Below are 20,613 nucleotides of genomic sequence, written 5' to 3'. Positions count from 1 at the left end.
CCTCAAATCCAACAATAATTATATTATTAGTAGCAAAAGATAGATAACATAAGGAATTACTAACCTTGAAATTACCTTTAGATTTATAATCTCATCTTGTTTGGCAGAGTCTCATGCTGATTACGTGTTATAACTAATAAAGAATAAAGAAGAAGAATAGAGAGAAGACTTCTTTATTTCTAATAAGGAATTTTTATTTCTCTTGAGTGATGAATTACAATGAAGGAAAACTCCTTTATTTATACGGGAAAATTAATCTTGGGGTTTGTAACTTTTTCATAAATAGACATACACAATATATGGTAAAGTAGGTATTCACTATATATGATAAAGTAGAGATTCATTATATATGGTACATTTATAACACAAATGATAAGTTTGGACACAAAAAGAAAGATATTTACTTCAGTTTATCTCAAGTAATTTATATTTGAAAACTATGCATTCATATTTATTAGAAGAATTTACATTCAATATATTTTAAGTAATCTATACTTAAAAAAATTATGCATTCATATTTAATAGAAGAATTTTCATAATTAAGATGATTATCAATAAGTAATTATATTATCATTCTATATTAAGAAATGAATAAATGATAGTCTTGAATTTAAAATGAGGGTAGATTGAAAAGTAATCACATACTGAAAACTTTTTGAAATAAAAATTACTATAAAAAAAGGATTTCATAATGTTTATTGAAAATAATTTCAACTTAAGCAACATAAATGGAAAAGAATATAATGATTAAAAGCCATATTCAAATCACATATTCCTAAGTAATATTTAAGAAGTCAAGTTAAATAAAAAAACTTCGTATAAAAAATATTTCCTTAATTGATCAATTGTATAACTTTATACATAGACTATAAAAAGAATTCTGAATTTTAAAACAATTAAATTTAAGACAAAAACGTATTTTTGATAAACAAAAATTAATTAAAATTTTAAAGTATCTATATACATATAGTAAATCAATATTTGATTAGCAACAAAAAAATATCAATAATTACTTGGCATTTATGAAAAAAAAATAATGTAATTTTCATGAATTATGTCACAATCATGTGGTGATTGCATTAATACTATTTGTATCATTTTTATTGTATTAATTAATTAATATTAGTCGTACTAACGTTGGATTTATGTATATATAATTAATTTTAATTAGCAATTTTATAGCAAATATATGAAAAATAATATATTCTGACCAAGATTGATTTTAACTAGAAATACCTGCAAAAATTACTATATATTGGGAGGACTTCTATGTAAGACGAACATTGAAGCTACTACATTATCTATACAAAAATAACCCTCGTCTGAATGCAGGAATAATATAGAAAAAAAATATACAGTGCAGGTACTTGCAATTTTCTTTATTTATATTTTAATATTATTAATTTTGCATAAGCTATGTTATTCTAAATGAAGAGTACGATTATGATGACTATTTTACTGTCTGTTGTGGTATATATGTAACATATCATCTATCATCTATAAGCTATATTTATATCTATAATCTATATCTATAATATATTAAAAATGTGATTAGAAAAGTAATTTGAACTTTTTACCTTTCATTAAAAGACTCTTCTTTAGACAAAACTATCTTTTCACTATTTTTTTAATTTATTATTTAATTATTTTTTATTATATTAACTAAACTTCCTAAAATATATGGGACTCCTAAAATATATGGTAGGAGAATTAATTAATATTTCCTTTCTACTAGACTTCCTAAAATATATGGGACTCCTAAAATATATGATAGGAGAATTAATTAATATTTCATTTCTACTGTTTAATTAGAAAAATACTCCAAAAATTTGGATTCTATTAAGGAAATACTTTTATAAATATTGAGATGTACATTAAATTAGAGAACAAACCGGTTTGCCTATTGGAAGAATATGATTGATGTTCATCTAACTTGATTCGATTGCATGTCTAGATGGTGGATGCTTGATTTTCTAACCCTCAACTTCTTCACTGTTTTTGTCAGCATAATTAAATTAAACATGTGTGTATGTATATATCTTCTTTGTTTTCATTCAAAATCATTCTTTAAGGTAAAAATTTTCGCTCAGACAAGAATTAGTTGGATCAAAATCGAAGTTTTGTGATCACTATTATTTTTTTTTATAGTTTACAGGTCGTAGATGAATGTTGGTTGGCTTTGAAGAATTTCTTGTGTAAAGGTTAGGTTTAATTGTATTGTTTTGATATTTTTATTATCTTATTGTTTTATTTTAATTTACAGATGCTAAATGAATGAAGGTCGACTTTGAAATTTTTTTTAGGTAAAGGTTAGGTTTAATTGTATTATCGTAATATCTCTATTAGTTTGTTATTTTGTGGTAGTTTACAGTTCGTAGATGAATCTCAATCGGCTTTGAGAATTTTTGTGTGCAAAATTTAAGTTTAATTGTATTGTTTCGATATCACTTTTATCGTATTATTTTATTGCATTTTACAGGTGATAGATAATTGTTGGTCGACTTTGAGAAATTTTTTTATGTAAAGGTTAGGTTTAGCTGTATTATTTTGATATCTCTATTATCGTATTGTTTTGTTATTGTTTACAAGTGGTAGATGAGTGTCGGACGACTTTGAGAAAATTTTTGTGTATAAAGATTAGATTTAATTGTATTATTTTGATGTCTCTATCATTGTATTGTTTTGTTGCAATTTACAGATGGTAGATGAATGTCGATCGACTTTTAAAAATATTTTTGATTTAGATTAGGTTTAATAAATAAATTTTTCATATTTACATACTCAAGAGATATTAAATTTAATTATTATATTCATCTTTTTTATTTAAACAAATATCCTATTTAATGTAATATTTGAACTCATTAAAGTGAAGTACACGTGCAAGGCGCTTGCACCTAAACTAGTATAATATAATAATATAATAATATATTAAAAGTGTAAAGACCCTTAGAAAAGTGATTTGAACTTTTTACCCTTCATTAAAAGACTTTTCTTTAGACAAAACTGTCTTTTCACTATTTTTTTAATTTATTATTTAATTATTTTTTATCATATTAACTAAACTTCCTAAAATATATAATGCTCCTAAATATACGGTAGGAAATTAATTAATATTTTCCTTTCTACTAGACTTCCTAAAATATATGGTAGGAGAATTAATTAATATTTTCTTTTCTACTGTTCAATTAGAAAAAAACTCCTAAAATAAGACTCTATTAAGAAAATACTTCTATAAATATTGAGATGTACGTTAAATTAGAGAACAAATCGGTTTGCCTATTTAGAGAATATGATTGATGTTCATCTAACTTGATTCGATTGCATGTCTAGATTGATGGTGCTTGATTTTCTAACCTTCAATTTCTTCATTGATTTTGTCAGCATAATAGAATTCAACATGTGTGTGTATATATATATATAAATACATATCCTTTGTTTTCATTCAAAATCATTCATTAGGGCTAAATTTTCGCTCAGACAAGAATTAGTTGGATCAAAATCGGAGCTTTGTGATCACTATTATATATATATTTTTATAGTTTACAGGTCATAAATGAATGTCGGTTGGCTTTCATTCAAAATCATTCATTAGGGCCAAAATTTTCGCTCAGATAAGAATTAGTTGGTTCAAAATCGGAGCTTTATGATCACTATTATTATTTTTTTTTACATAGTTTACAGGTCGTAGATAAATGCCGGTTGGCTCTGAAGAATTTCTTGTTTAAAAGTTAGGTTTAATTGTATTATTTTGATATCTTTATTATCTTATTATTATTTTTTTAATTTATGGATGCTAGATGAATGTGGGTCGGCTTTGAAAATTTTTGTTAGGTAAAAGTCAGGTTTAATTGTATTATCGTAATATCTCTTTTTAGTTTGTTATTTTGTGGTAGTTTACGGTTCGTAGATGAATCTCGATCGGCTTTGAGAATTTTTTGTGTGTGAAATTTAAGTTTAATTGTATTGTTTTGATATCACATTTATCGTATTATTTTATTGCAGTTTACGGGTGATAGATAAATGTTGGTCGTCTTTGAGGATTTTTTTTTTATGTAAAGGTTAGGTTTAGTTGTATTATTTTGATGTCTCTATTATCGTATTATTTTGTTATTGTTTACAGGTGATAGATGAGTGTCAGACGACTTTTAGAATTTTTTTGTGTGTAAAGATTAGATTTAATTGTATTATTTTGATGTCTCTATCATTGTATTATTTTTTGCAATTTACAGATGGTAGATGAATGTCGATCGACTTTTAAAAATACTTTTGGTAAAGATTAGGTTTAATAAATAAATTCTCCATCTTTACATATCTAAAAGATATTAAATTTAACTATCATATTCATTTTTATTATTTAAACAAATATCCTATTTAATGTAATATTTGAACTTATTAAGGTGAGGTACACACGCAAGGCGCGTACACTTAAACTAGTATATATAAAACTGTATGTTCATAATTTCAAATATAAATAAGATTTGTAAGATTTTATGAGAAAATAAAATATCATTCGATTGAGATAGGAGAAGAATACAGGCTCGAAGTCTATTGCTACAAATCGAAGTTAAAAACAAATTTATGATAAACAAAACTATTGTATACGGTGAATTATAGTAAAGTGATTCAACATTTTCCCCAATTGTTTATTTAATATGATTATTAATGTTTTACCGTCTGTTCTATATGTTTAAAGATCGTATTCTTTATCATGTACAAGGAGTTTTTGATTTCCAATTGCATCTATATTTGTGGCTAATTTTTCTTTTTTTCTTTCATTTTTTTTTTTCTATTTGAAAATTCTTTCTATTAAATTAATTTTCATTATATTCTTTCACTATAAAGTGCTTTTATTATCATCATTATTATTTTATTATCACTCTTCGTATAATTCTATTATTGATCTTTATATTAACATTACATTTATCTTTTCTTACAGATGTAACTAAGGAATAAGGAAACTGAAATTTCGATAGATCTGATGTATACAAATATCTCACAAATACAAAATAAATATTTGAGAAATGAAAATGCGATAGAAAACTGAAATTTATAAAGGAGTGTTACCAAATATATATATATATATATATATATATGTTATTTATAACTAACATTATATTTATCTTTTGTTACAGATATAATTAAAGAATTTAAAGTTTCTCAGATATAATGTATATAGATATTAATCAAATATAAAATGAATGTTTGAAAAATGAACAAGTATGATTGAAAAATGAACAAATATATATGTGTTATTTATAACTAACATTATATTTATCTTTTGTTACAGATATAATTAAAGAATTTGAAGTTTCTCAGATATAATGTATATAGATATTAATCAAATATTAAATGAATGTTTGAAAAATGAACAAATATATATATATATATATATATATATATATATATATATATATATGTCAAAGAGGTTTAGCAAATCATCTGTGCAGGAAATGATTATATACAAGAATTCTCTTATAGAAGTATTGCACAAATAAAAGATTTGTATTTTTTTTTTGGTTGTTGGTATACTAACTTATATGGCGATTATGATTGATGTATGTCTTTTAAATTTAAATAGAAATACATATATTAACACATATATATACACACACACTGAATTGATAAATACAACGAAGATAAATTAAATACAACCAAACCATATTTGTTTATTCAAGATCAAGTAAATCTATAATGAAAAATAAACTACTACCTTATTTTATTTTTTACTGAAATTATAGAGGTAATTGAGTATAATAAATAAAAAATTAGAAGAGATTTATGAAAAATAAATTTTATAAATATGTCAATAATATATAATAAAAGTTTAATTATATCAAATAAATACGATAATATACCTTTTATAATTTATTTCTTTAATATAAGTCGCACATACGAATACTAATACTAATTTGAGACAAAAAGAAAATGAATATCATATAAAAGGCCCTCTTTTTATTAGATAAAAGTTGAAAAAACCCTATAGGTGTTCTTTCTTCCAAAAGCCTATCAAAGTGGTCCACCAAAGTAAATTCAACAATCAAGTTCATTATATTATTTTTGTAGATAATATCCACTTATACACTTTAATTTAAGGTTTTGGAAAGTGACACTTAACCCCTTGAAGTTTAAGAAAGTGGTAATGTACTACGCCGAGATATTTTAAAGTGACACTTAATCCCTTGAGGTTTGAGAAAGTGACAATGTCTATGGGCAACATAATTGGTTGAGACTTTAACATAATTATAGTTTTCAAGATTTCTTCATACTAAATGAAAATTCGACCACTAATGAAAAGGATAGGAAAATGTTCGATTGCCAATTAACCGAATTCAAAATAAATAAAGCATGAATCACAAAATACATAATTAGTTTCAAATTTTGATAAAACAAATCAAACAACAAAAAAGGAAAGAAAAATTATAAAGCGATTTTATGAGGAGAACAATGCAAATGAAATAAGAAGTTTAGGACGACGGGTTGGAAAGTAATTTTAATCATCAAATCTAATTGATTTGTTTAAAATATAAGAATAATTGTTAATAACTTTTTTTTTTTTTGCGTGAAAAAGATAATACCTTTAAAACTAAAATGAGTTTAATGGTTAAATATTCCTATATTAGTCCTACAATTATAAAACTAGCTAATAGTTCAGAGTATAGTAGAAAAAAACTAATTCTTAATGAACGTCTAACTTTATTATACCTGCTAAGAAACGTAGCCTCATAACGTCATGGGGCTAACTGAGGCTAAACTTAGTAGTTTCTAGTTTAAAATGAACTAAAAATTATTACCCGATTCCTACTTAATTGGTGAATTGGACTAAGTTGGGTTGGGCTAGCCACAAAGGCGGATCCAGGATCCGAACTCACCGGGTGCCAAGTAATTCAATCGAATTATTCATCTTTTCGATTTATAGGATAATTAACAATTCAATCAATAACAAAAGAATAATAATAAAATGACCAAACTTAAACTTTTAAAAATATTACTAATATCATGATATCCATAATTCATTACAATTGCCCACAACGAGTTTTCATATTCTGAAAACATCATTACTTACATTTTTAAATACATCACGCATGTAACATACTAAACAATCATTTAAATATTGATCACCAATACTATTTCGCACTTCATTTTTTATGTGCTTCATGGAAGAGAATGTTCTCTCAAAAGTTGCCGTATCGACGGGTAAAATCAAATTCAACTTCACAAGTAAATAAACAAGTAAATAAGTCTCTACAAGATTTGCCTCAACTAATGCCTTTGTCAAATCATATTTGCCTCAACTAATGTTTCAAGACAGGTTGACAAGGCCCTTTTTCAATATAATATTTCCTCACTTCATCTCGTATTCGAGGATCATAATCAGAAATAGGTCTTCTTTCTCCCGGATCGACTTTAAGTGAACCCAAATCAAAGTCAGTTATAAGACAAGAACGATTGACATTGACATTACTAGAACTTGATTGTGAATAATTAACCTTCCTGAAAAAATTCTCCATCTCAAATTCTCAATCACAAAACTAGAACACTTTCTCCTAAATCAAGTTATCAAGATACATAGATAATTCCAAATTTGGGTTTCTAGGCTCAAGAAAGAGAAACAAAATAATTTTTCAATATAACCTACGGAGAGCAAACAGAGAGAGAGCAAGCAGCAGCAAGAAACCTCAAGAACAAGAGTCTCAGTCGATGTTTTGATTTGGAATTTGGAAATAGTTTTTTTTTTTTTAATTTGGAAATAGGAATTTGACTTTGCTTGGTATCAAGTACGCGTTGCAATTATTAACAAAGCTAGCTGGTGGGAATCAAGTATGCTTGTTGCAATTATTAAAAAACAAATGCTGCCAGTAGGTTTCATACACAAGACCTTGGAGCTACAAAACCAGCTCTTTGCCACCCGCACTAGACAGTGTCTTGTTGTTGTGGGTGGCAGACTTAATCTTTAACTATATCTGTATATATATACAGCTATATATATAGAGTTTCCGTCGAAGTTTGCGGGTGGCGTGCCATCTCCACTGGCCTTAATAGATCCGCCCCTAGCTAGCCACCCGATCAAACTCATTTTAACCGTTCTATTGAGGCAAATGACCATAATGTCCCCCAAGTTGATCTCATAGGTCTAAGTGCCACTTCCAAAAGCTCAAGGGTCAAAATGAAAATTATGTTTTTTTTCCTTATTTCTTTCACCTTTTGCACCAACCAATCATCTTTGTAGCTAATTGAACTAGTAATAATATATACTCCCTCCGTCCCATTTTACCCGTTTCAAATTTTCTAATTTGGTATCTCATTTTACTTGTCAAAACAAGACAATTTTTTTTCTCATTACACCTTTAGTGTACTTGCTTACTCTTTGTTATTAGTATTCTTGAAAAATGTTGCAAAGAGGAGTACCGTTAAGAGTACATCATTAAGAATATAAATGGTGCTTTGGTATTGGCCATCCATCAATATTGGAACTAACAACAAGACACAATTAAGAGGGGCAAATGGTAAAGTTACATTACCAATCATTATTTTCTTAATAGCTGTGCCATCCCAATTTGGGACGGGTAAAATGGGATGGAGGGAGTATATTCCTCATCTATTTCAGAGCTTTATATGCATATGTCATAGGTAAGATAACCTTTATAATCTTTCATATGCCATGACTCATAGTAGTCCATATGTCAATGATTGTGAAGAAGACCAACAAATTGAGGAATTCAAACTTACTTTTTCAAAGATGAAAATGAATTATTGAGAGGCAAAATCTGTTAAAACTAGAATACGTTATAGTGTCTTCTTGTGTACCATAATGGATTGTCACTTTACTTAAAAAACATTGGCAACTAGCAAAACCTAATAATATTTCACTTTTTTCTACAGATAATGTAAGGATAAGTACATTGTATAATCACCCATCAAAATAACAGTCGATGGACATGTATTTTTTGTATATAAGTGATAATATACACAAAGTATACATATTTTTTACAAAATAATGTATATTATTCATATATTTATTATTAACTAGCTAATATAATTATTATTTTTTTGAATAGAAATGGTTTTCTAGCCCTTTTCAATTTTATTTTATTTTATATTTTTTTACAATAGATCTTCACTTTTACACACGATATCTTCATTTTTACACGCGAGAGATATGAAAAGAGTCATTTTCTTCTATTCTAATTGTAAAAGGCCGAGAGATCTCGTTTCCTTGATCGAAAGTGTGTAACTTCCCCAATAATGTATGTTTGATTGCTGCCGGTCAAATTTGTAATAGTTTCAAGCATATAATATAAGGTAGCTATCATAATTAGTTGAGTGTGACAAATATATAGTCTGAGTGTAAAGTTTCAATAATGAAAAATCCTCTCCCCCCCCCCCCCCCTCTCCCCCCACGTACGTCTGATTTTGTGTACTGTTTAATCCTATTGGCTAAAAAGTTGTCAAAAGGGTTTTCTATGGCACTAATAATTTTATTGAACTACTTTTATTTTTTGGTAGATAAAAGTTTATAATAAAGATGCTAAATATTTTTTTTGCACTTTGCTAATCTTTTTTATTTGATGTGATGTAAATTTCGTGAAGACTTGTGACACAGGAAGAAGGGATCGTCATTAATTAGTACACTATAAAAGAACAAGAATTATTGGATCCATATCGTAATCCTATTTCGTGATGAGCAAGAGATGTTTCTTTAACATTGTGGGTTCGAGTTTTCAAAGGAATAAAGTAGGGAGCTAACTTTTGAAAAGTGGTTACGGTAAAATCTTTCTAAGTTAATATCGATAAATTAATAAACTCGTTAAGATAATATTTTTCTTCGATTTCAATTTAGGTTAATGAAAAAAATTATTGATTTCTATAAGATAATAATATAATATATTTTCGAAAAACCTCTCGCTCTCTATATATGGTCCAATTAATATTATAAATTAATAATACTTTAAAATTATAAAATATCCAAGACAATTTATGGAAATATCATTATAGTGTTTTTTTGTTAAAATTTAAATTTAATTGAAGCTCATCTTTAACTTTTCTTATTGTATCCAAAAATTTTGGTGTTGTCTTTTTAAACTGCACCAAAATAATGTGAAGATTTCTAGACGCGATAAGTGCTCCCTTATGCGTAAATAATTCCAAAAGTATTATATCGTCTTCAACTTCATCATCAATATTATTTTCTCCAGTGGTATTAACAATGTCTTCTAAGCTCTGGACATCTGAACATGTATCATTTTCATTCGGGTAATCCAACAAGCTATATATGTCATCCATTTAATTGCGGTAACTGAGATCATTAATCATGACATCAAGTTCATGAATGTCGTTTTCACAAGGGGATTTATATAAATTATTTGAGGTTTCATCCCCCGACTGGATTTTGCAGTGTCGATACAATGTACTTTATGTATAATGACTTTATTTTTTACATTAATACAATAAATATAATACATAAATTAATAAGATACAATAATTTTGATGTAATAAAAATTAACCTTCATTAAATATCGAAAATACTTTTTAAATTAATAAATATTAATTTATCGATTAAATAATATCTCTACAAAATAATAATGTTTCATGATTCCGGCAATATTAATTTAGCGAGGTTCTGCTGTATATATAACAAATAAATATACACGGACTATTTACCTATACACTAATTAACGATTATTTAATGACAAATTAGCGAAGAATTCCCTAATTAATTCCTTATTTTTAGTGGTAGTGTAGATCAAGTTTTTATACAATTGGGCCTTATCCGGCGTGAATCCAGATTAGTCGGGCTTCAGTGTGGGTACCGAACACCAGATGGAAAACCAAAAAAAAGTTTTTATACAAATAGTGCCATAAAAAAAATCCTTTGGACATTAATTCTCGCGCGACATGTAAAGATCTCATTAAAGCTTTAAATCAGTAAGATCATAATTTAGGCTCAATATATATAGAAGAATCTGCTTAGCTTCTTCGTGTATTACTTTTTTTGAAAAAAATAAATTATACCACAATTTAAATTATCCAACTCTTTAAATAATCATATGAATTCCTAATTTTAATTAAACACTAGGATATTGAGTGATGCATCTGGAAGAATATGATGTATGCGTATAAAATTAAGTGATGTATCTGCATGGATTAAATTAGAATTTTTTAATAATTGTTATAAAAATTAGGATGAAAAATAATTAACTCCAAAATGATTGAGATTAATGTAACTTTATTGATTTTTTTTATATTTTGAATTTTTTAACGAAAATTCTAACTCTGTCATTGAGTAATAACTAAAGAATCTTTCGTTAATATAATTTCTTTGGAAAGCAAAAGTTATTATAGTTAAAAGTAGCCACTCTCACCTTCTCTAATTTCTTTCCTTCTCCAGGTGTATTGGGATGGTCCCTATATATCCATTGCCTAGTAGTCCTATGATTCACTTTTTATAAATAAGACAACATTCATTCAATTTCATAATGAAATCATCAATCTTAAACATGATATTTGCTGTTACTAAAGCAAAACAGAAAAAAATTAGTACCATTTAATTAGGATTAAGTTCACCCTAACAGGAATTCCACTAGCTAATAATGGATGCTATTATTTTAAGATAAATAAACCTTGACAGATAGATGATAGAAAGAATTATATATAAGAGAAAAAGGCTAATTTGTAGGATCAAAAAAGGGGGTTCAAATGTTCAAAGTAGGGTCCTTATTCCACTTTGTTTGCCACTCTAAAAAGGAAAATAAACAAGAGCTATGTGCTTTTTTTAAAATTAAAAAAAAATAAAAAAATAAACCTAGTGCACAATTAACCTAATTGTGGCCTATTTGCATATTGGCTAAACATAGTTTATGTTGTAACTAACGAAGATATTTTCCTTCATGCATGATTGCAGTGTTGGTAAAATAATATTCCTACCGTCTCATTTTATGTGCGGTTGTTTATTAGATATGAAGGTTACGAAGAAAAAAGAACTTTCAAAATCTATGATTTAACACATGTTATGAACATTGATTGTAAATCAAATCATGAATAAAGATAAAATATAAGTTTTATAAAAAAAAAATGAACTACTTTTTTTTTTTTAATTTATTTAAAAAAAGAATGATATTTTTTCTTTTTGATGACACTTTAATTCCAACTTTTCAGCTGGTATGTTTACAACAACAACAACAAATTCAGTATATTCCCACCTAGTAGAGTCTGAGGAGGGTAGAATGTACGCAGTCCATAATACTACCTCTAAAGAAGTAGAGGGGTTGTTTCCGATAGACCCCTGGCTCAAGACACTGAACAATATACAAAAATATTCAAAGCATGAAATATGATAAAACTAACATAGATACAACATCCACAAAAGTAATGTACAGTACCAAACAAAAGACGCCAAAACCCTTCTAACTACGGACTACGATTCATCCACCCACATTATCCCTCTATCCTAGTGTTTTTTCTCCAAACCTTCCTATCCAGGGTCATGTCCTCAGTGAGACGTAATTGCTCTATGTCTCGTCTAATCACTTCTCTCCAGTATTTCTTCGGTCTACCCCTACCCTGCTTGAAACCATCTAACGCCAGTCTCTCACGCCTACGAATTGGGGCATCCGTGACCCTCCTTATCACATGACCAAACCATCTCAACCTCACTTCCCGCATTTTTTCCTTCACCGATACCGCTCCCACCTTCTCTCGAATAATCTCATTCCTAACCCTGTCAGCCCTTGTAAGACCACACATCCAACGCAACATCCTCATTTCCGCCACCTTCAACTTTTGGATATGGGAAGTCTTAACTAGCCAACACTGAGCTGGCATGTTTAAGACCACAAAATTAAAGAACATTTTGGTACATTTGCCATAACTTTAATTTAAGATCATATGATTCAAAAGTCTTTTTTATTTTCTTAAACACCGTGTCAAGTCAACACAAATTATTCTTTTTGAAACAAATGGAATATAATATTATTTTTTGATCAAACATAAAAAGAAAAAATGACACATAAATTGGGATAGAGAGGGCGTAGTATAATAACTAATGAGAACTTACTTTTAACCTTTGATGATTTAGTTTCAATTTATGTACAATTTATTTGCGTCGAATCATTTAGAACAGCAGGGGCTGAGCTAGCTCGGGGTTAGGGGTCCGAATTCCGTCGGACGAAAAATTGTATATTTATATATAATTAAAATTATTTTTTATGTACATATAATAGACATTGAATCTCCTTCACCTAGTTCATATATTTACTCCTGTATATTTTGAAAACTTCTTAATAAAAATCCCGACTCCATAATTAGAATGGAGAAAAAGGTTAGTTTTAACTTGCAAACTATTTGAGGGATAACTTTGACTTTCATTTCATTTTTCCCACAAAAGTAAATTACTTGTACTCGTTAGTCGAGTAGCTCAAGAATACTCTTACCATTAGCATAAGTTCATTATGTGAACCTATTTAATTACTTCAAAGTTTTTCACATGTAATTCATATCAATTGAGCTCTAAAATAAATGTTGTTTTGGGCCAAATTGCTACGGTGTCATGTTGGTTCTCTGGGCATAGATATCGTTCTAATAAAGTATATATATAGCCTAACAGAGATCCTATTGAAGTATTGATCAATATGTATATTTTGTTGTGCATGAGGATGTTTATGGCATCCATGAAAGTTCTGTTGGTATTGCTTTACATCTAATAATCAACCCAAGCTTATTGGCATTAAAGTAGATTTTTTTTTTGGTTTTTCAACAGGTGTTCGGTACCCGTATTGGAGCCCGACTAATGTGGATTCGCGTCGGATAGGGTTCCATTCGGGGGGTAGCGCTCCCAACAGAGTTTTCTCCATGCCTAGGGTCGAAACCCTCGACCTCTGGTTAAGGTGGAGCAACCCAATCCGTTGCACCACAATCCATGTTGGAAGTAGATTTTGTTTTAAACTCTTTTAAAAAGAAATAGGTGTATTATTCGTAAACTTTACTATCGTTATAATAAGGTAAGGCAAAAAATGGCAGGAAATTAACCCTAAGCTTTTTCGGAAAAGAAGTACAAATCCGTTAACATTTTTTATTATACATAGGATTTAGGAGGAAGAGAGGGGAAATGAGCAGGGGATAGAAGATACAAGATTAAACCTTTTTTTTTTTTTTCGTTTCCCAAGATATCCCCACAGCCGGCAGCCGTGAGACTAATCCTTCGTTTCTCGGTTAGCGGATTTTGCGGTAGGGAACTGGCCACAGAGTTTGCTTCATTAGCCAGAGGCGAGGATCGAACCGCCGACCTCTTGCTTAAGACAAGATTAAACCAAAAAGTGAGAGTTTAGGTAGCCAATCAAATAGACTAGTAAGATTTTTTTAAGTAGCCTCCAGTTTAGAGTTTACTAATTGACTTAATACAAAGTTACAACAACAAATAACAAGATGATTTATTACAGTCTGAAAAAGTGAGGTTTAGAGAGGATAGAGTGTCTATATATTCCTTATCTCTTTCTCAAAGATAAAGAGGTTGTTTTTGATTGACACACGGTTCGAATGCAAAGTTACAAATGTTAAAAATTAAATTATGAAAAAATAGATTTTACAATAATATTATTTCATAGATGTACAACAAATAAAAATGTAATTCACAATACTATTTCACTTTCAAAATATAATTATAAAATTTCACATAATATATATCATATCAACTTACAATTGACTACCACTAATTAGAGACTCGAAAAGTTTTCTCTTTCTCTTATACTAGATAATGAAGCCCATTTTACGGGCCCAATATTACAGTTCTAAATTTATCAATCGATATTCAATTAGTTTATGAAAAAAATAATAATTAATATTTTAAATAAATATGATAGAAAATGATAATAGATATCATACTTTTAAAAAAATATATTTTTTATTTTTATAAAATCAAACAATAACTTACAACTTATTTAAATTGTCCAAATTAAAATTTAATAAAATATGCTTCAATGCTTATTTTAACATTAGGCCGAACACACTTTTTTGAATTAAATAACTAATTTTAGTATTTTTATTTTTCAATTTTATTTGAAAATTATACCAGAGGATAAATTAAAATTATAAGTGTCAATACATTAACATTTTCTATAAAATCTTACGAGCAATATTTTCTTAAAATATAATCTTCTTACCTAATATGCCATATAAATAAAGTAAATAGCGTATTTATATTAAAGAGATAAGAGATTGTTTTTATCCATATAAATATATAATATAATTCATTTTCATAATGAAATAATATAAAAATATTAAAGATACATTGTTGATAGTTGAAAATTATCTATAAAAAAATAAAGCACCAATCAAATTAATACTGGAGGAGTTAAAATTTTATTAAAGAAATTAAAAAAGTATATTTTATTTAATGTTAGTTTAAAGAAATTTTACATGCAAGTTAATTTATCTATTATATCGTGCTCTCTTCATTCCTTTTTATTTGCTATATTTGGGTTAGACACATACCATAATAAATCTTTTACTCCTATAAAATTAAAAGTAATTTCACTAATATACCCTTATTTTAATTTTATACCTCTTTTCAAATCAATAATGATTACATTTATTGAACAAGGGCATAATAGGAAGATTTTATTCAAACAATTACTGAAAGATTAGAGGAGCAATAGGAATATAAGCACAACCCAAATGGAGTAAATAAAAAGGAATTAATGGAATATTATATTATCTTACTTTTAAGATTACAAATCTCAATATTTATAAAAGCTTACATATAAATATATTTTTATTATATAGTAAAAATTCTTTACACTAACCATTGAATGTACTTCAATCTCTTTTTTTTTTTAAATCTCTTTTTTTTTTAAAACTATCTTTTAAATATCTGTTTTGCAAGTTGACATGCACGTCAATTGTAATTACAACTACAATCCATAAGTAAATACAAAAAATTATACGTTCGAAGTCTTACATGAATATCACATGTAATTTTTTCTTCATTTCTAGTAAAACATTTAATTTATAGACTGATTTAATAATAGTTTTTGTAAAATTATTTGATAATGAACAGAATACATATATTTAAATAAGTTAACAACTTAAATTTTAACCCATCAAGTTCATGAGTGATAGTATTTTTTTAGCAAAAGACTAAAATATTAAAAGCCTGAAGTATCGGAGTCAGAATTTTCACTGAGAAAGTTTAAAATATAAAAAAAAATATATGAAGAAAAAAATACAATATTTACCACATAAAAATAAAAAAATTATTTCTTTATAAACAATTCATAAAAATAAAAAAATTATTTCTTTATAAACAATTTAATATTTCGTGAAAAGAGATTAAGATTAAAAAAAAGGGCAGCCCGGTGCACTAAAGCTACAATTATACGTGGTGTCCGGGTAAGGGCTCCATCACAAGGGTGTATCATACGCAGTCTTATCTTGCATTTCTGCCAGAGGTTGTTTCTAAGGCTTGAACCCGTGAACTCCTGATCACATGACAGCAACTTTACCAGTTACTCCAAGGCTCCCCTTCAAGATTAAGATTATATATTTAAATTTATTAAAAATATTACTTCATAAATAATGTGGTTGAATAAGTTGGAACTTGAAAGTAAAAATGTTGTTAGCCATATAATGCATCCATTGAGAAAATGTAGCCACATAAGCTAGCAAAGAAAAATGGCTAATGAAATTCTTCATTAATATGACTATTGACTAATAATTGTATCTTTTAGATGTGAAATAACATTTATGCCCTTGGTTGTCCTCCAACTCACATGCTCACATTTCTATATAACTAGATAGGTATGCCCGTGCAACACGTCTAATAGAATAAAATGAAGATGTAACAGTAAGGGACTGTCGTGTTTGATTGGATCGGTTGATGGAAATGATCCCAAATGTATGTTTTATACAATCATGAGAATAACATATTATTGGGTGCTCACATTCACATATGAGTGTGCTCATTGTCTATTTACATTGATACAGATAATATTTATAAATTCTACAATAGGGATGCATTTTTGTTGCTTTGATAAATCTCTCGGGCATTCATGATCAAACAACTGTTAAATTATATTTAAAGATGAAATTAATTAAGAAGTTCAAAATGTGATAATAAAATAAATCTTTATTCAAAGAAGACAAACACAATAACTATTAGAATAAAAGTTCCAATAACCTAAGGTATTATGGTATCGGAATGAAAATCCATTTGTACATTGAAATAACTACATCGCAGGTAGCATTAGTAACACTGTACGTATCTCTTTGTTTTTAAAATTTCGGATAAACCAAAGAGGAGAAAAGTGGCTCACATTATGGGCAAAAACTTCTCATGTCTCAAATTATAATCGGAGTACACAACTCCATCCGGAGCTTTACATGTAAGATTTATTAAGGAGGGTACACAAACATCCCTAAAAATATTAAAACCACTCAAATAAAAGAAACAAACACTCGAAGTACTTATCTTTATTTACTTTTATAAAATTTAATGTATGTACTTCTTGCATTAATAATAGTAGTAGTACAACTTCAAACAAGCACAAAAATTTCACACATCACACAACCAATATGCACAAACTTCATCTTTTACCAAACTTACCACTACCATTAATCCTTCATTAACTTGCAAGTTCTTTCGTTCATATACACCCTTTTTTCACCAACAACAAATCAGTGAAAACTCACCTCAAAATCTTCAAGAACACCTCAAACACCTACAAAATCTCCACCAACAACACCACACAGAAACTACAAAGCAAATCTTGAATATCCTTATTCAACAAAACTCAGTTTCACAGCTCTGTACTCACCCATTTTTTCAGATTTGCTGTTTTCAGTGTATTTGGAGTCAAAAATGGTAAAACAAGCTGAAAAATTATATTTTATATTTAGGGGTGATGAAAAGTTTGTGTCTTTATCATGTTTGAATGTGTTTCTTGAATCTTTGATTAGTTTTAAGGTTGTATGAAAAATATCTTGATGTTTTTCATGATGTAATAAGATGGGGTGTGAGGGTTGATGGTTTTAATTGTGCGAAGGGTATTGAGTTTGCGGTGAAGTTGGGGGCTCCTATTTTGAACAAATATTCCCCCTGTCCTATTTTACTCATTCCAAATTTCCTAATTTGATTTCTCATTTTACTCATCATTTTTCATTAATCAAGACAAGAACTCCTTTCTCTTTGGAAAATTATACATTTTTTTAATTTCATGTAGTGAGAAAATGATGCTATGGATATCATTTGGTAGTTGACCCACATTTGAAGTAAAATAATATTTTTTTCAAACTGTACAACTAATTTTTACAACTTACTAAAAATGGTGAATCAAATTAGTTTTTTTCAGAAACTTCACAAGCTGAAGGAAACAATTCACATCAACAAGATGAGTTGGGTGGCTTTGAAAGAATCAGGTTGGCCAAAATTAGTGTAGAAACTATGAGCAGAGCAAAGTCTCACAGTCTATCTTACTTTGCACATGCATATGTGATATTGAACAAGATGGGGGGAATCGATAATACGTGTTTGAGGCACTTAAGTTCTGTGCAGTAGTAAGCAACTAAAAGACTCGTTTGTTCTAATACTTAGATTGCCTCTTCTCAACGCCCATCCAATCCTGCCAGAACAACTGTGAACTTATGGTGTGAGGAAATTTATGGATTTTTGGTATAAATTCTGTATGGAGCTTGAAAGTGGACAGAAAATAATATTTAGTTAGAATTACTTGGAGAGTAAAATTCTTGAACATTACCTGGCCTGTATCTGCACACATGAAGTAAGATGGCTTTGCAGAATCAGCGCCAAGGATTTCGCATTCCTAGTGCCCGTATTTCGAGCTGCAGCTCTTTATCTTCAATATAAGGATTATCCTTTGGAATGGTGTAGTCTCCCCATAAACCAAGCTTGGTAATCTCTGCAGCACCTAAGACACCAACACATAAACTAAGGGGCAAGTCAACTGAATAAAACGCGCTTCATTTCCATCCTAGAACGCGTCAATCTCAAACAATTTGACACTACGGAATCAACAAACAAAGGTTTTGGAAAGAAAATAAGCCGCTAAAATTTTGCCAAGTTGAAATATCAGGAATGATTCATTTACTTGCAATGAGCTTTTCTTTTTGTACTTGGCAAAGATGACTGAGCCGACAGTCTGCTATTTTCTAATTGGGAATACAAAGATTTAGATAATGGTTTAAGACTCTTTTAACAACACGCATTATGATAGCTTAGAGTAGTGGAAAGACAATCAAAGTTAGCATATACACAAATGGATATAAGAAAAACTGCAAATTGTATGACAATATTTTTTTTCATGAACTTGAAGACAACTTACTTGGTGTGCTATCGACATCAAGCCTCACAATCTTTTCAAGCAACGACTTCTTATTTTTGAAAAAATTGTAAAGATCTCCGGAACCCCCACCGTCTCCCATCATGAAATACAAATATCCATCGCTAGGTCCGAAAAGAATCTGACCACCATAATGACTGGTAAAAGGAAGGCCCATGGTGAATATTCTTCTGACTTCTTTCAGGCTGGCAGTTTTTGCCTGAAAAATATCAAATTATTCATGATCATTCAGAATCAAATAATAATGGGAAAAAAATTAACTCCATAGACTGAAAATTACCTCTAAAGGCTGAGATGTCCCATTGACAGTAAATTCTGCAATAACTGTTTGAAATTGACATGGTTGGGTACCACTATCATTAGGTAGTTTTGATGGATCACAATCCACACCCGAGCAACAAACAAGAGTTTTGGAAAGAAAATAAGCAGCTAAAATTTTGCCAAAGCTGAAATATCAGGAATGATTCATTTACTTGCAATGAGCTTTTCTTTCTGTACTTGGCAAAGATGACTACTATTATATAGACAGAGAGAGAGAGAGAGTATACTGAAAATGGGTACTTAATATACAAGAATCATAAAGCATTTAGTTTTCTTACTTTGGCATTAAAAGACAATGAATGATTGGGTCCGGGTTACATTCATGAAGATAATTCATGCTGCTGAAAATAAGATCATACGACGAAAACAGGATACAACCAAAGAAATTAGAACATCTTATCAATATGAAAATAAAAAATCTCAGATGTACTAATAGAGTTTTTTCAGTACGTATGAAAGAGATCAGACTTACCTGGCAATATCCAGAGCAAATCCTAAAACCTTAGAAGGAGATAGACGTCCCTTCTTCTGAAGATAGCTGCCCAGGTCACCCTTGAAAGTCCATAAACATGAATGCACATACCTATCGGACAGCTAAGCCAAGAAACAAGAAGTACAACAACAACAACAAACCCAGTGTGTTCCCACCTAGTGGGGTCTGGGGGGGTAAGATGTACGCAGTCCATACCTCTACCTCTAAAGAAGTAGAAAGGCTGTTTCCGATAGACCCCCGGCTCAAGGCACGAGATACCACACAAACACATAGTAAAGCACAGCACAAGATTACATATCATAAATACGGCACCCATAAGTAATATAAAACAGAGAAAAGCACACAGATTCGTAATAAAACATGGAACACGGAATCATAACAGGCATAAAACCCCCACCAAGTAATTCCCTACACTAGCGACCCAAACTGGCCCTAGTCCTCTGCCCTAATCCG

At 28.9% G+C, this 20,613-nt stretch overlaps 2 protein-coding genes across 3 annotated transcripts; both read right to left on the bottom strand.

Annotated features, from left to right (window-relative positions):
* Nucleotides 1–16,236: 16,236 nt before the first annotated feature.
* LOC107878391 (HIPL1 protein) lies at nucleotides 16,237–20,406 on the bottom strand. Of its 2 annotated transcripts, none has more exons than XM_016725363.2 (6): nucleotides 20,140–20,406; nucleotides 19,946–20,008; nucleotides 19,627–19,792; nucleotides 19,329–19,545; nucleotides 18,744–18,914; nucleotides 16,237–16,512 (listed from the first exon to the last, which is right to left on the bottom strand). In XM_016725363.2, the coding sequence occupies exons 2-5, from the start codon at nucleotides 20,002–20,004 to the stop codon at nucleotides 18,787–18,789; spliced, it is 570 nt and encodes a 189-aa protein (XP_016580849.2). In that variant the 5' UTR covers nucleotides 20,005–20,008; nucleotides 20,140–20,406; the 3' UTR covers nucleotides 16,237–16,512; nucleotides 18,744–18,786. The 2 variants fall into 2 exon arrangements, with proteins under 2 accessions (XP_016580849.2, XP_016580850.2); XM_016725364.2 differs by having other exon boundaries at nucleotides 19,946–20,005.
* On the bottom strand, nucleotides 19,626–20,219 carry LOC124900100 (integrin-linked protein kinase 1-like; the record flags this gene model as incomplete). Its single annotated transcript, XM_047415411.1, is given in 1 exon segment — nucleotides 19,626–20,219. A coding segment is annotated over 1 exon segment (84 nt), but the record flags the coding sequence as incomplete, so codon positions are not given.
* Nucleotides 20,407–20,613: the final 207 nt, after the last annotated feature.

The sequence above is a fragment of the Capsicum annuum genome, chromosome 7 (assembly GCF_002878395.1).
Source record: "Capsicum annuum cultivar UCD-10X-F1 chromosome 7, UCD10Xv1.1, whole genome shotgun sequence".
NCBI lineage: Eukaryota > Viridiplantae > Streptophyta > Magnoliopsida > Solanales > Solanaceae > Capsicum > Capsicum annuum.
This window is presented reverse-complemented; position numbering and strand designations above follow the sequence as displayed.